This window comes from Culex pipiens, chromosome 2 (genome assembly GCF_016801865.2).
Source record: "Culex pipiens pallens isolate TS chromosome 2, TS_CPP_V2, whole genome shotgun sequence".
Taxonomy (NCBI): Eukaryota; Metazoa; Arthropoda; class Insecta; order Diptera; family Culicidae; genus Culex; species Culex pipiens.
The window spans coordinates 221,295,235-221,310,060 of NC_068938.1; the positions used below are offsets into that span (position 1 = coordinate 221,295,235).

Sequence of the window (14,826 nt, forward strand, 5' to 3'; positions counted from 1 at the left end):
ATTTGGCTTAACCATTCAAAACTTTTTACTTCTACTTAGAAACTTAGTCAATCAGATATTTTTGAAATATCTTCTCTTAAAATTTAATAATTTTATTAGAAAGCTACTTCCATTTGGAGATAACTTATTTGTTCAAATACATATATTCTCTACGGCAAACAATAATAATTACAGTTATTCCAAACCACTTGTCATTACAACAGACGTTCCACTCTGTCAGCTCCAAATTGCCTCACAAAAAACGAGAAAGATTGCATCAACCAAAGTGCAGTTAACTGGCGACAAATTAATTCAATCGGCCGAGCTTACCGCAGAGATTGATCAAACAATGCGATAGAGAGCCCTGTCCCAAAGGGCCTCAACCATCGTGACATGATCAAACACATCTGTTGGGACCCCCCGAAAAAAAAAAAAAAAAAAAAAACAGTCATAAAAAAGTCAACTTTCCGTCGCACGGCGTGACTGGTGTGACAAATTTGCCTTCATTGAATTCCTCCCACCGTCCAAACGGAGACCCTTTGACATTCTAAGTCCGAAAAAAGTTGAGCGAAAACGATTATATTCAAATTGGATCGCGATGTGGTGCACTCGTTTTTCATCGAACTTCATACGATCACGGGAGTTATTTATTCAAATTGAAACACTTTTTCGATTCCCTTTTTTTTGCGCGTCGTCGTCGTCGTCGTGATTGTTCCTTTTTGTCGATCTTTCGAAAGTCCGTTCAACCGACTCCGACTTGTAATTGCATGCGGTGAGCTCATACCCCATATCGATTGGGTAATACAGCGGGGGCTCTTGAAGCGGTACCGCTTGTTTTATGTCTCAATCAGGTTGCCGCGGCCAACCGACTCCGAACCGGTCGTCGCGGTGACAATTCCGTCCAACCTTACTGGCGGAATTCTGGTCTGCTCGAGTTTTGCATATCTCTCTCTTTCTCTTTCTTCGGGGCGAGATGTTTTTATGTGATTTTATGCTTCTTCACGACGTTCGTCGCAACTGGCCCGCAAAAGTGATTCGCTTGTAAATCGGTCGCCCCCGATAAGATATTACCTAGAAATGTCGGAGCAACCGGCGGAGAAAAGAAATGTGGCGCGAACCGGAATTGACATCAATGATAGCGCGCCTGACTGGGGTCCAAGTTGGCCTTGACGAGCGCACGCGCAGCGCCCGCACGGTTTTTCGGCGCAAATTGCCGGGGCAATCAATCAAAACAGTACAAGCGTTTGCCGACGCCGCCTACTACAAGCCAACTAAAAGCATACTTGAAATGCTCTAATTGAAAAGAGCAGAGCCTGACTCTGGGGCAAGATAACAACGCGCCCAGCGGAAACGGCTTGTTGCGGACGTTCTACCAAGCGGAACCCAACCTACCCGAAAAAGGGTTGATGCGTGAAAACTGGCCCTAATCAAATCAATGAGACTGATTGCCATCATTTTCACCGGGCGCGTAGCCCGGCGTCGTCGTCGTGATTAACGGTTGTGCGCACCTTCTCCGTCGCCTACGCGCGACGCGTCATCGCGCGGCGTCAAGTGGAAGTTGCAATCACGTGCTTCGACTGTTGATGATGGGGGCTCGTTTGCGCACTCATCTTGGCTGCGCTCATCAAGTTGGCCGTGGTGAAAATCGCTCGTAAATCGAGAGCGTTTAACCACTTGAGTAGGCCATGATGGAGTGACGAGTGTGGTGCGGCGCGGGGGGAGGTCCGGGAAAAGTGTAAACAGGTGGTTGTAATTGAGCTGTTATTTGAAGAAATTTGGGTTGCTTGGATCAAAATTTAATTCGTTAACAATTGATGGAAAGTTTTGTAATACAATTTTTAGGAATTTCATCGAAAAACTATGTTTGAGAATCCTTGCAAGAATTCAGTCCAGTTCAATTTCAACTATAACTTCTTGCCAATACCTTTGAAATGGTGATCATCGATCCCTAATCACGAACATAAATCGACATCGGCAGCAAGGTGCGAACAAACTCCACCCAACGCCGTTTCAAAAGATAGTGATCAAGCACTAATTCAGTAAATTACCGCTGAAAGAAAACAAATCGGTTCACCATTAGCGATCGCGATCGTCGTCCTCTTCGCTGCTGCGGGCCGGCCCGATCGTTCAGCGATGATCACCATCAGGCCAAATCACCTCATTATGCTGATCACATTCTTCGACCGCATGCCACTGAACCTCATTCTGCGATCGCTTGGAGGATTAGCATAGCAAACAAGCGCGCGGAGGCTCTCCAAAGAAACCCAATTTCATACCACTGGTCCGGTAAACCACAGAGATTCTATTCCAAGCCCCCCAAGAGTTCAACGCTCTCGTTCGACCCATCTAATTTCACGAAGATTATGTAATTTGAACAAATAACTCATTTTTTATCACCTTTTCTCGGCGGGTTCGTTTTGTGGGTATCTTCCACAAGACCATATACGCACCCCTGGGTTTGTGTGGATATTTAGCACTGTCATAAAAATTAATATATTGTTGAACCTTTTCTTTCCACCTGCCAGCTAATACCATTATCATGATAATCACTTTAAATACCTCTCACCAAACCGATGTTCGTTGACCTTGAAACTTGAAAAACGGCCAATTAACGGATCGTTTAAACCAAAAATTTGCCAATTCCGACTCACCACCCGATCTAGTGATCCAAATTCTCAATATCTCAAGCAATCGCAAAAAAAAACTCACTCACGATCATCGGTGAGTAAGAGAAAAAAATCTCACCACACTCACACTCTCTCCAGGGAGTAATTCCTAACTCGGCGATCGCAGCTGGCCAAGCCATGAAATTACTCTCCAGCACTAAAATTAATTTCTACTTCCGGAGTGTTTCCCTTTTCCTCCCCCATCCCATTCACCACCCCCCCAAAATGGCGCAGCCTACTCGGATAGTCGATGTAAATTATCTCTCTATTTTACCGCTCATTTACGTTTTCCCCCCAATTTGAGTGTGTGCTCGCGCTAGATCATCAAAGTAGGCACTTTTCGGGAGCTCTCGGTGGTGGTTTGCTTGGATCACTCACTTTTTTTGCTCGATCGCAACAACTCGCGGAGTAAAAGTGTTAAATAAGCCTGCTCATTCGGCGAATTTTCGGCCGGAAAGTAGCCGTTAGTGGCTCGAACTAGCTTAAGCCGGGAGGGGTTTTAAATCTTTTGGGAACAAGGGCCGCGCGGCGAAGGGGCGCCCCCCCCTTCCGGAATTGGGCCAGCTATTAAAATCTGGAGGAAAATTGTTGATGTTTTTTCATCGGTTTGTGCCGTATTCTGCTGGGGCAGGCAGCCTTAAACTCCACACACGTTACTAAGTCATTGTTTTATGGCGCCGTGGCCTCGTTCCCAGCACACAGGTCGACGACGAAGACGGTGGTGGAGAGCGAGACAGGGTGGTGACGTCAAAATTAATAATATACCTCAGAGCGCTACCGATGTGGACTCTCGGCTTCGCGAGTTAAGTTAGTTCCGAAAAGAAAATGCAGGCCACGTGAGGAACCGTTACAATTTAGCGCAGGCACGTCGTAAATCGTCAAACCGGTGATAATTGAGTGGAGTGGAGTAGTTAATTAAATTGGAGTTAATTTAGTCATTATGCACATTCTTCAAAATTGAAAAGGATATTGATTAGAAAAAATACCAAGGCTTTTTAAACATTGATTTCTAAAGTCCAGACTCTAATTATCTTAAGTTTAGATTATCCGAAGTTTTGTATGGGATTTCGGTTATTCAAATCACGCACAAACAAAACTCTACAGTCCAGACTCGACTATCTGAAGGCCTTGGCAAAATTTCACTTCGGATAATCGAATCACGAAAAAACAATTTTTTCTTTGTCTAATTTGTTATTGTTGAGCTTTCGTATGACCCTCAAACTACTCTAATATGATTTAGATTTTTTAAATTTAAGATGACGGCCAAAATGGCGATGATGAAATATTTAAAAAACTATTTTCTAATTTAACCATTTAAATTTGACTAAAATTGGTTTGCAGAACTCGAATTTGATGTTTACTGTCAGAAAAAACATATCGTGATTCGATCATCCAAAGTCCCATACAAACCTTCGAATAAGCGAGGCTTCGGATAATCGAGTCTGGACTGTATTGTTTTATTTTTTACATTTGACATCGAATTTCCTTATTGAGTATTAAATTACCAAATGCATTTCCTCAATATTTCATCACCGTCATTTAGGCCGCCGTCTTGGATTTAAAAATAACAAATCCCTTAAGAGTAGTTTAAGCGTTATACTTTAGCTCTGCAATCAAATATGGGACAATGTAAACAAGTCAAGTGGAAATATTCCGATTGTTTAGTTAGAATTACTAAATAACAAACAGTAGAAATCCCAATATATATTTTTTTAATTTTCAATTTTATTCATATGCTTCAGGAGACTAATACAGGCATCATTTGTGCTAGAGTTTATCGAAAATATTGTCAATCAAAATGCCAAAAATCATTTTAAAATGCAAATTCAAATTAACAATCGACAATTACTTTCCTTTTAGGCCGTTGCGAATATTTTTCAAAGTTCAGTCGCCCACTCCTTCTAAATTATTCTGAAAAATATTAAGACAAAAAAAAAATATGTTCAACAAAATAATACAAAACAATAATATATAATAATTATGTAACCTCCTTGTCATCCTTGTTTCCATTATAATATAAATTTAGAAGGAATAGAAAGTTGAACTGACATTTTAAGTATTTGAATGTTCAACTACACATTGATCCTTGCCCTGTTACTTGGATTAATCCCGCAGTTTTCTCTCGCACTTTTGACAACGAAAATTCAAAAAACTAGGCAACTGCTCGTTGTTTATTTACATTTCCAGTCGCAGTTTCCACCAAACTGGACTTTCGCACTTCAAAGCAGCTGGAAAACAAGCGATAAACCTCGGCTCGCTTTGATTATTTTTGAGAAAATCTAAAACTTCCCAAACTAGTTTGACAAGTCGCAATAGTGCAATTGGTACCAGTTATTGAGATTTTAGCTTAACCTTTCACAAGGTATTTCATAAAACGTAAACCTTAACTATTTCGAAGCAAAAAAGCAAATTAAATCGTTCATCTTGGCACCCACTCAGTCAGTTTCACCCCAGGAATCTTACAAAAAAATATCAACTCTTTCTAATTGATCCTTTTTACGGCCTTTCTCCGCCGCGCCGCGCACGGCTCACTATGGTCTCGCAAGCCAAACCAAAACACAAAAAAGTGACAGCTATGATGCACCGCGCGTTGACAGCAGCCTGTGCACCATGATCGAGTGGCTGCACTTTTTTCATTAATAAATTAACAAGCTTTTCCGCGTCTCCGCGCGCGGCATTCGGTGGCACCCGTTGCAAGCAATTTATTAAAACAATTTTCCCTTTATTAGGGGGGTGATTTTCTTCGAGGGGCTGTTTCTGTATTTTTTTGTGAGGCTTTTCTAACGAGCTGATCGCGCGCGCGCGCTCGTCTCGACGCGAGCTGGTTTACAGTGATTGGTGTAGCGTCGCGTCGCGACTGGAAATTGACGTTTTTTTTTCGCGACAATCAACTCAAGAATGGGGGTGCCGATGAAGAGGTGGTATTTTATATTTTTAATTGGACACGTGCTCGGGCAACAGTGTTGCATTTTTGGTGCGCCAATGTGTTCCGGAATTGTTGCCAAGGGACCACATTCTGGTCGATTACGTTATCGTTGGCAGCTGATCAAATTGGCCGCGCCATGTTTGGTACAGATTTTTCTTGGCCTGGCTTAGCAGGCCATGCCGGATTGGCTGTTTATGCAATGTGGTGGGGATTTCTTATCGGATTCTAGAGCAAACAGCTGAAAATTAAGTGTATACACTTGTTCAATCAGGTGTTTTTATGTTAGCTAAGTGGATTGTCCTTGTAACTTGTTTTCAGTACTTTTTCCTACAATAAAATAACTTTATACCTGCATACTGAGCAAACTTTCAAATTAGTTTAAACTCAGCCCATTCCAACAGTGACAACCACTTAGTCCGGCATTCAACTGACGCAACGATGGAAAACGAATGACGGCTGCGTGTGTAATGGACACCTTCTTCTCTCTGCACAGTGAAATGAAACCATTTGGATTGAGCAAACTGTCACAGACCTAGATGAGGCGCCTCCCTCCCCAACTCAGGCAAAAAATACCTGGGAAGAAAGCGCAGAAATTATGTCAATTGTGTTTTTTTGTCAAATACCTCCGCTATTGGGTTACCTTGCGATTGAGCAAAAACAAACCCGCGCCACTTAAAGCTCAAGAAGCTCCCCGAGGCTTGAATCACTGCGAAACAAAAAATGCACTTTCACAGCCACAGTCAGTCAAGACAGTTTGGTATTTGTGTTTCTTTGAAATCGCCCTGCGCGCTGACGACAATTTTACGCAATTTGAGCGCCGTGATTGGTTTGTGTTTGCTCGCCTACTGAGCGAGCAAGGTTACTACGATGTCAATTTTGCGCACAAAAAAATACTAAAAATAGTTTTGAATTTCACCCAATTTTAATCAGGCAAAAAAAGCAAAAAAATATTTTCAACCAAAAAATTCAAAATTTGTTAAAAGATTTAAAAGGATTTATTTGGTTTTAAATCCAATAACTGCTATAAAAAATAAATTAATAATTTAAACAAAAACTTTTTGCAGTGCAGTCCAGACTCGATTATCCGAAGGCCTTGTCAAAATTTCACCTCGGATGATTAAAACATCGGATAATCGAACCACGCCATTTTTTTTACGTTGTTATATTTTTGATTGTTGCGCTTTAGCAATACCCTTAAACTACTTTTAAGTTATTTCGAATTTTTAAATCCAAGATGGCGGCCAAAATAGCAGTGATGAAATATTTAAAAAAAAATTATAACTAAATAGACAATCAACTTTTCAAATTTGACTAAAATGGGGTCGCAGACCTCGAATTTGATGTTAAAAGTAAGAAAAATAAAAAAAAAAACAGGAAATTGGATTCGGGCCATACAAATTTCTGCATTTTACTGTACTTATTCATCAGAATTTCACAAAAATTGAAAATATTTTTAATCGAAATATGTAAATATGATTTTCAACGCAGGGAAAAGCATTTCAAATTGTTTTCAGTTGATAAGACTTCTATTTTCTATTTTTACAGCCATGAAATTATCGGGTTTTCTAAAGTGCTGCATAAACTTTTGCTGTGGGGTCACACAGTTTTAAATTTATAATAGGGTTAAAATGCTTTAAATTTCTGTGAAATTCCGTTGCGCTGCGAAAAGGTTTTTTTCCGGCGAAAAAAAAAAATCGTCAGTTCTTAGATATTTTGAAAACTAATGACTGCAAAACATCAGGTAAGTTCACACATGTGATCAAATAACCTAAAAAATAACCTATTCTTCAGATTACAACATTCCTCAAATTCCCCAAAAACCTCTGATCAATCAACCCATATCACGACGCAGAACGCAAATTCCACCTCAATCCAAACTTTCTCACCCAAGCTCCAAACTCGCATCAAGTTTGATCCAATCGCAGCAAGCCGTCGCGTCGCCACCGAGGCTGTCAATTAAAATCTCCGTGGCTCGTCGTCGTCTCGGTTGCCAGTTTGGTTTGGCTTGGCCTGCCTGGCGATGGCGATAATGATAACGATGACGTCCGGCAAAGATGACGAATGCCTTGTTTTGCTATGCAGCATCGGTGGACGGAGAGTACAGGCTCTGATTGGGCTTATTGAGGCCCGGGATCGCAGCACTCTTTGATTTTTTTTTCTTTCTTTTATTTATAATTATTCAATTAAGAGTTTTCGCTTCCTCACTCTTATTGATTCGTTCACTCATTGGCCATATTGTAAGAGTTGCCGCTCGCGCGGATTTATTATGGTTATTAATTAGATGTAGATAATTTCTGCTTGTCGTCGCATGAAATGCTACCAATTTCCTACCGCGGCGTGGTTTTTCTAGACTTGCACCGTGGCTTTCTTGGATTGGCATGTCGGAATGTCACACGCCGTCGTTGACGGCGGCGATCGCGCAGCAAATAATTGAAATTTTTTGAATCATTAGCCATCGACACGGGGGGACATGGCCTGCTACGATGCGGTTATAAAAATCGCACATAATATTTGTTTGATGTTTATTGATTAATCATCCATTTTGAGCGACCACTGGAGCTGGAGGGCGACTATAAACGGTGGTCATTACTGGAAGGGTTGTTGTTGCTGATGGTCGTAACTGGGTCCCGGCGCAGGTCGTAACCGTGCGGAGAGGCCAGCTGTCAAAGCTGGGGTGGCCTGATTTGCACACACGTGTGTGGATTCGTTGCGCCTGACGACAAATGGAGAGCCGGTCAATAAAAGGGAGACCGTGATTATGCAATCAAGATTTGCGACCACAGCGCGGTGATTGAGTTCGTTAGGAGTCCAGCTGTTGGTGAGATCCGCATGAGTCACCTTCGAGTGAGGATTATTTTTTGGGTCACGAGCGATTGTTGGACCATGGTCACGGTGATTTTGATTCAGTTGTTGCAACAATGTTTCAAACCGTGCATAAATAACTATAATTTACCATAATTTCTTTTTTGAGGGTTGAAACTGTAATATTGAAAAAAGCCATAATAACACTCTCAATAACTCAACCGTGTCACCAATAAATATTCCACATAAATTTGTCACAAAGTGTCGCCTCGTGCGATACGTGCAAACTTCACTGGTCACCGAGCGTAAGAGGAAGCTGCCATGGAGACACAATCATCGCAGTAGGCCCCGAAGGCGGTTATGGTGGTGGCGAACTTTACCAGCCGACTTTGATTGAAGCGGCGTTGCAAGATTTATTGTCCCTCTGGTTGGAAAGTTTCGCGTGCGCGTACTCGATCTGATTTCGCCGCCGCCTTTGATGGCGATTAAATCTTACGCTGAAAGCGAAAGTTATTGCGACCAGAATCGATATCGGAGCGGTCGAGCGACTGCGATCAAGAATCGTAAGAATGATTGGGACGGGGGGACACGAGGGTGAGGGAAGTCAATAAATCAATCGCGTCGTCGTCAATTGGTAATTATTGGCCGCGCAGCGGCGTGTGCGATGATCGGAGTTGATCCGACTAGGCATGATTAATCGGTTCCGATGGGGGGACAGAATTTATGATTCGTTATGTAATGGTTAAGTGGTTTTGCATGCGGTAGGCTCGAGATTTATGGTTGAGACAATATTTGCTTAGGAAAGTGTTACCATGGCTTACTACGTTGACTGAGCGTTACTATTGTTCTCTCTCCTTACAGACATGGAGGAAGAGTGCTATCCCGCCATCAGCATGAACGGCCAGAACAAGCAGCACATCATTCACAGGCACTCGGGAGGAGGTGGCGGGGTTGCCCACATCCCGGCCATCCTGTCCGCGGCTAGCGGCACAGTGCTCTCCGCACTGAACGGTCCAAATGCCCTCAAAAACTCCGTCGGCGTTGCCGGAGGCTTCAACCTGCTCAGCACACTCCAGCAGCAGCAGCAACTGCAACAACAGCAAGCTCAGCAGTCCCACCAACTGGTGCTCGGGCATCCCATCAGCTTAAACAACAACCACCTCACCATCAACAATAACCACCTCAAGGAGAGCAACTCCGGCAGCAGCCTCCTGCTCAGCTCCGGCTACAGCAGTAAACGTAGCGATTCCTCCTCGTCCAGCTCGGGCAGCGTAGCGTCCGACATCGAAATCGACGAAATGACCGTCAAGGAGGAACCCATGTCGCCTAGCTCGAGCTGTCCTCCCTCGCCAACCGGAGCCGGCGCAAGCGGAACTGTCCTCGGCGGATACTCCATCTCAACGGTGAACCTGGCCAACATGGCCGCCTACACACAGTCCGACCTTGTGTTGGAACACAAGGTAAGATCACAGCTCCAACCTCAACGAGCTCAGTTTCTAACGATCCGATCCTCAACATTCCAGAACGGCACCCTCCAGCTCACACCCGCCTCGCAGAGTCTGCTCAAGAGCCAGCAGCTGGTCCTCAAAAACGGCAACACGATCTGCACAACCTCCGGCGGCACCACCATCGCCTCCCAGCAGCAACCCGCCAAGATCGTCATGTCCAAGCTGAACATCAAGATGGAACCGCAGTCGACGTCCTCCTCCTCCTTCGGACTCCCGCCGACGCCTCCGTCGTCGCTGCCCAGCGACGAATCCGAGGGCAACCAGAGTCCGGAACACCACGCGTCCCCGATGTCCCCGCCCGCCGTCATTTCGGCCGTCTCACCGGGTTGTTCCAGCAGTAGCAGTAGCAGCAGCAGCGGTAGTAGTTGTGGTGGAAGTACACCTTCGAGCAGGAGGACATCGGTTCATGGGGCGTCGTCGTCGTCGGTGACGACTTCCGGATCGTTGACTTCGTCGCCGAATGCTGCCGCGAGGAACGCGGTCGTGGCTGCACAAAATGCGACCACGAGGCAACCGATTCACACCCCGCTCATCAGTAGTCAACCGGTAAGTTGTTTGAAAGCTGGTGTAAGCATTGTAAAACAAGTTGTAAACAAACAGTGCACTCTGCCCATTGTCGTGGCTAGTTTTCTAAGAATTCCACAAAATTTCGGACATGATTCAGAAACTCGCTTTCAGGCCAAATCAAAATACACGACTGATTAATATTTCGTCGTTTACAACTGTCATCGTTGGACCTGTCAATTTTACCCAAGATGATACACTGAAGGTGTTTTCTTCTGCACCTAATGAAACAATTCGCGGAAACAAAAAAAAAAAACAAAATCGCCAAAATTGAAAAAAAAAAAACAAAAATTACAAAAAAGACAAAAATAACAAAAATGACCAAAATGACCAAAATGACATAAATGACCAAAATGACCAAAATGACCAAAATGACCAAAATGACCAAAATGACCAAAATGAACAAAATGAACAAAATGACCAAAATGACCAAAATGACCAAAATGACCAAAATGACCAAAATGACCAAAATGACCAAAATGACCAAAATGACCAAAATGACCAAAATGAGCAAAATGACCAAAATGACCAAAATGACCAAAATGACCAAAATTACAAAAATGACCAAAATGCCAAAAATGGCAAAAATTACAAAAATGACCAAAATGACTAAAATGACCTAAATGACCAAAATGACCAAAATGACCAAAATTACCAAAACGACCAAAATGACCAAAATGACCAAAATGACCATAATGACATAAATGACCAAAATGACCAAAATGACCAAAATGACCAAAATGACCAAAATGACCAAAATGAACAAAATGAACAAAATGACCAAAATGATCAAAATGACCAAAATGACCAAAATGACCAAAATGACCAAAATGACCAAAATGACCAAAATGACCAAAATGACCAAAACGACCAAAATGACCAAAATGACCAAAATGACCAAAATTACAAAAATGACCAAAATGCCAAAAATGGCAAAAATTACAAAAATGACCAAAATGACTAAAATGACCTAAATGACCAAAATGACCAAAATGACCAAAATTACCAAAACGACCAAAATGACCAGAATGACCAAAATGACCAAAATGACCAAAATGACGAAAATGACGAAAATGACGAAAATGACGAAAATGACCAAAATGACCAAAATGACCAAAATGACCAAAATGACCAAAATGACCAAAATGACCAAAATGACCAAAATGACCAAATTGACCAAATTGACCAAATGACCAAAATGACCAATATGACCAAAATGACCAAAATTACCATAATGACGAAAATGACTATAATTGTCAAAATTACAAAAATGATCAAAATTACAAAAATTACAAAAATGAGTAAACAATTCAATTACCATGTAAACGCCTAAATTTTAAAAAAGAAACAAATATTAACTTGAAATTCAAACATTACAGAAGGGATCCACGGGCAACCTGATCCTGACGGAGGAGGAAAAACGCACCCTGCTAGCGGAAGGTTACCCCATCCCGACGCGGCTTCCGCTGACCAAAGCCGAGGAAAAATCCCTCAAGAAGATCCGGAGGAAGATCAAAAACAAGGTCGGTTACCCTAAGTCTAACCGCACTTTCAAGCTTCTTACTGACACTTATCGTTTTTTTGCAGATCTCCGCCCAGGAAAGCCGCCGCAAGAAGAAGGAGTACATGGACCAGCTGGAGCGCCGGGTCGAGATCCTGGTGTCGGAGAACCTCGACTACCGGAAGCGCGTCGAGTCGCTCGAGGACGCCAACGCGAGTCTCACGAGCGAGCTAGCCAAGCTGCGGGCGCTCATCAGCCGGCAGCAGGCCGCCCGGAAGATGTAAGGGATCTTTTTTTCTCCTCGCTTTTTTTATAATTTCTTACAAAGTCGTTTCGTACTTTCGCCACGCCGTTAGGGTGGTTAATTTTATTTATTTATATTTTTCGTCTCCTAAAGAGCTTAACGTTGTTTAGTTTTACCTTTTAAAACTGTGTTTGCCCTAATAGTGTTTGACAATTTGTGACGAAAACGCATCTCTGGATTTCCTAAACTGAAACAACAATGTACAAAGTAGATAATTTTAACAAAGATACAATCAAAGCACACGCTGAAAGGTGTTGAATTTTGTTCCACGACGAAGTCGAGTTGATTTGCGCAGCAAATTTCCCCGCTAAACTTGTTGATTTTTTAGTTGAAATTTTCGTGCAATATTTGTTCTTTCTGTTTTGTTTGAATGTGTTTTTCCCCAAGCGTATTGAAAAAATGATATTTATTACAAACTTTGCGCAAATCGCTCGGCCGAGTTCCCCGTTCTACTGCAGGTGACGCAGCATTGCAACAAAAACGACAAAAGATATTAAATAAAAATGTTATAACGATAAAGCAAAAAGTGCATTCCATTAGCCCGTTAGTTAGCCGATGAAAGGTTACGTTTGTTGCGTCCTTTTCAAAGATATGCAAGCTAAGTTCTAGGTTGTAAGCGAATTTGTTTCACAAGAAAAAAAATTACCTTATATTTTGTAAATATTCCAAACAAACACAAAGTTTAAACCCGCAACGCAAAGTTACAAAACTCGACCGAAGATTCCGCCAACCAACGCGATCAAGTGTGCCTTGAACGAGCGATTTGAATTCTAGCGGAAAGCGCGCGAGCGCGCGTTTGCGTTCGCAACGCCTGCTTAGCACGGGCGCGAACCATTCATTCACGAAAACGCTTCACCACCACGTGGAGCGCGCGCAGCGCCTGCTGCGATAGCTTTTCACCGCTCTCAAGAGCGCACACACTGAAAAAAGTTGTTTGCGTAAATTGATTTAAGGAGCCACAATTTCATCGCTAGTTTAAGATTTTTTTTTGTTTTCAAACAAAAATGGCTCTTTTCCAAGCTTCCCTGCACCGTGCGGTACACGCGGTTCTCTCGTACCTCGGGTTTGCTTTGCGCCTGCTTTGTTCGGTTTACACCCGTACCCGACTCACACGAACCGAGGGTATTTTGGTTCATCGTACCAGCGCACCACGACACTCTCGGTTCGCCGCGTCGGTTTTGTGTCTGGCACTCACCCATGGCATGAACCCGGTATATGAGCCAAGGTGCTTCACTCGTTACGAGCCGAGGGACGTGCCGTGGTACGCGCTGGTGGTACAAAACGGGTTCAATACCACGACACGTACCACGGCACGCTGTGTTCATGCCATGGGTGAGTGCCAGACACAAAACCGATGGGGCGAGCCGAGACTGTCGTGGTGCGCTGGTACGATGTACCAAGATACCAATACATAAATGGGTTCAGGCACGTACCGAAGCTAGAAAACCAAACCCGCGGTGTGCGTTGGCACTGGCGCATGGGAAGCTTGCTCTTTTCACTGCAACAAAAAAGCTCACCAAGTTATGAGTAACATTTTACGTTACGCAATCCATACAACGGCTGCAGGAAGAGTGCTTAGACGGTAAGAAGTTTGTTGCTTTTTTGTACATAACCTAGCAAAAGGACTAAATCGGGTACACACATTTCTGTGCTGTAAATAGCAGACATTAGTTAGTTTCAAAATTCATCGCACGCATTGTTTCGGAAACAAAATTCATACAATTTTTTCATGTTGAAATTCATTCGCACTGATTCGCATTACGGAAATGAAAATTAAACGGATTTTTTTTTGTTTTTGTCGAAAATTTACCCCTCATTTTGGCTTTGTCAAACAGTCACTTTCACAAAAGTCTGCCTTGTAAAAAAATGGGAGCGTTTTTAGTTTAGTGTGAGTACTTACCACGGGGAAGTCACGATTAGGTTAACTCTGTTGAATTCAATTGTTGTGTTAGCGTAAGATTTTGGTAGGAAGAGAGCAGTTTTTAAGGTTAGGCGATTTTTTAGGCTAGACGCGAGTAAATATTGGATCACAACCGAAGGAGGACAGAATACAACAAAAATATATTTTATATAAAAGTGTACATTGTAAGGAGAACGAAACCGATAGATTAACCAAATTAAAGTAAAGCTAAGGTGGGCCTAACAAAAGTGGTAGGAAAGGTAACGAAAAGACGTGTCCGCGAGGACATTTTTTGCTAGATTTAACAAAGATCTAAACTTTATTTTTGTGCTAGAAAGAGAGCGGATGAACTGAATGGCACGTAGCGCGCCGGGAAGCATTTTTTAGTAATCTTTAAGGCAGACTGTCGCGAGACTACTTGCGCGAGAGCGAACGAGACCGTTTCTACACTACATTTTGGTTAAAGTAAGATGGCGTCCAGGGGGTGGTTTGAGAAATCACCTTTAGCCGATTTATACATTATTAAATATACATATATACAGAGCTAAGTAGTGGAAAATAACATGAAAATGAAAAATTCTATTTCTGCCATGATGATTAGTTTAACGTGAGTTTAACAAGGAGACTATTAAATCGAGGAATTACTTGTAGTATTTAAGCATTAGACATTTAAAGT

At 42.6% G+C, this 14,826-nt stretch overlaps 1 protein-coding gene across 1 annotated transcript in view; it reads left to right on the plus strand.

The window, feature by feature from the left end:
- The window catches only part of LOC120426384 (cyclic AMP response element-binding protein A), a 116,478-nt gene extending 103,184 nt beyond the window's left edge, over positions 1–13,294 (plus strand). The window contains exons 3-6 of the mRNA XM_052707463.1: positions 9,235–9,833; positions 9,897–10,427; positions 11,825–11,968; positions 12,033–13,294. Of these exons, the coding sequence (XP_052563423.1) occupies positions 9,235–9,833; positions 9,897–10,427; positions 11,825–11,968; positions 12,033–12,230 (1,472 nt within the window). The 3' untranslated portion in view covers positions 12,231–13,294. The remainder of the gene's footprint in view (positions 1–9,234; positions 9,834–9,896; positions 10,428–11,824; positions 11,969–12,032) is intronic.
- The last annotated feature ends 1,532 nt before the right edge of the window (positions 13,295–14,826 follow it).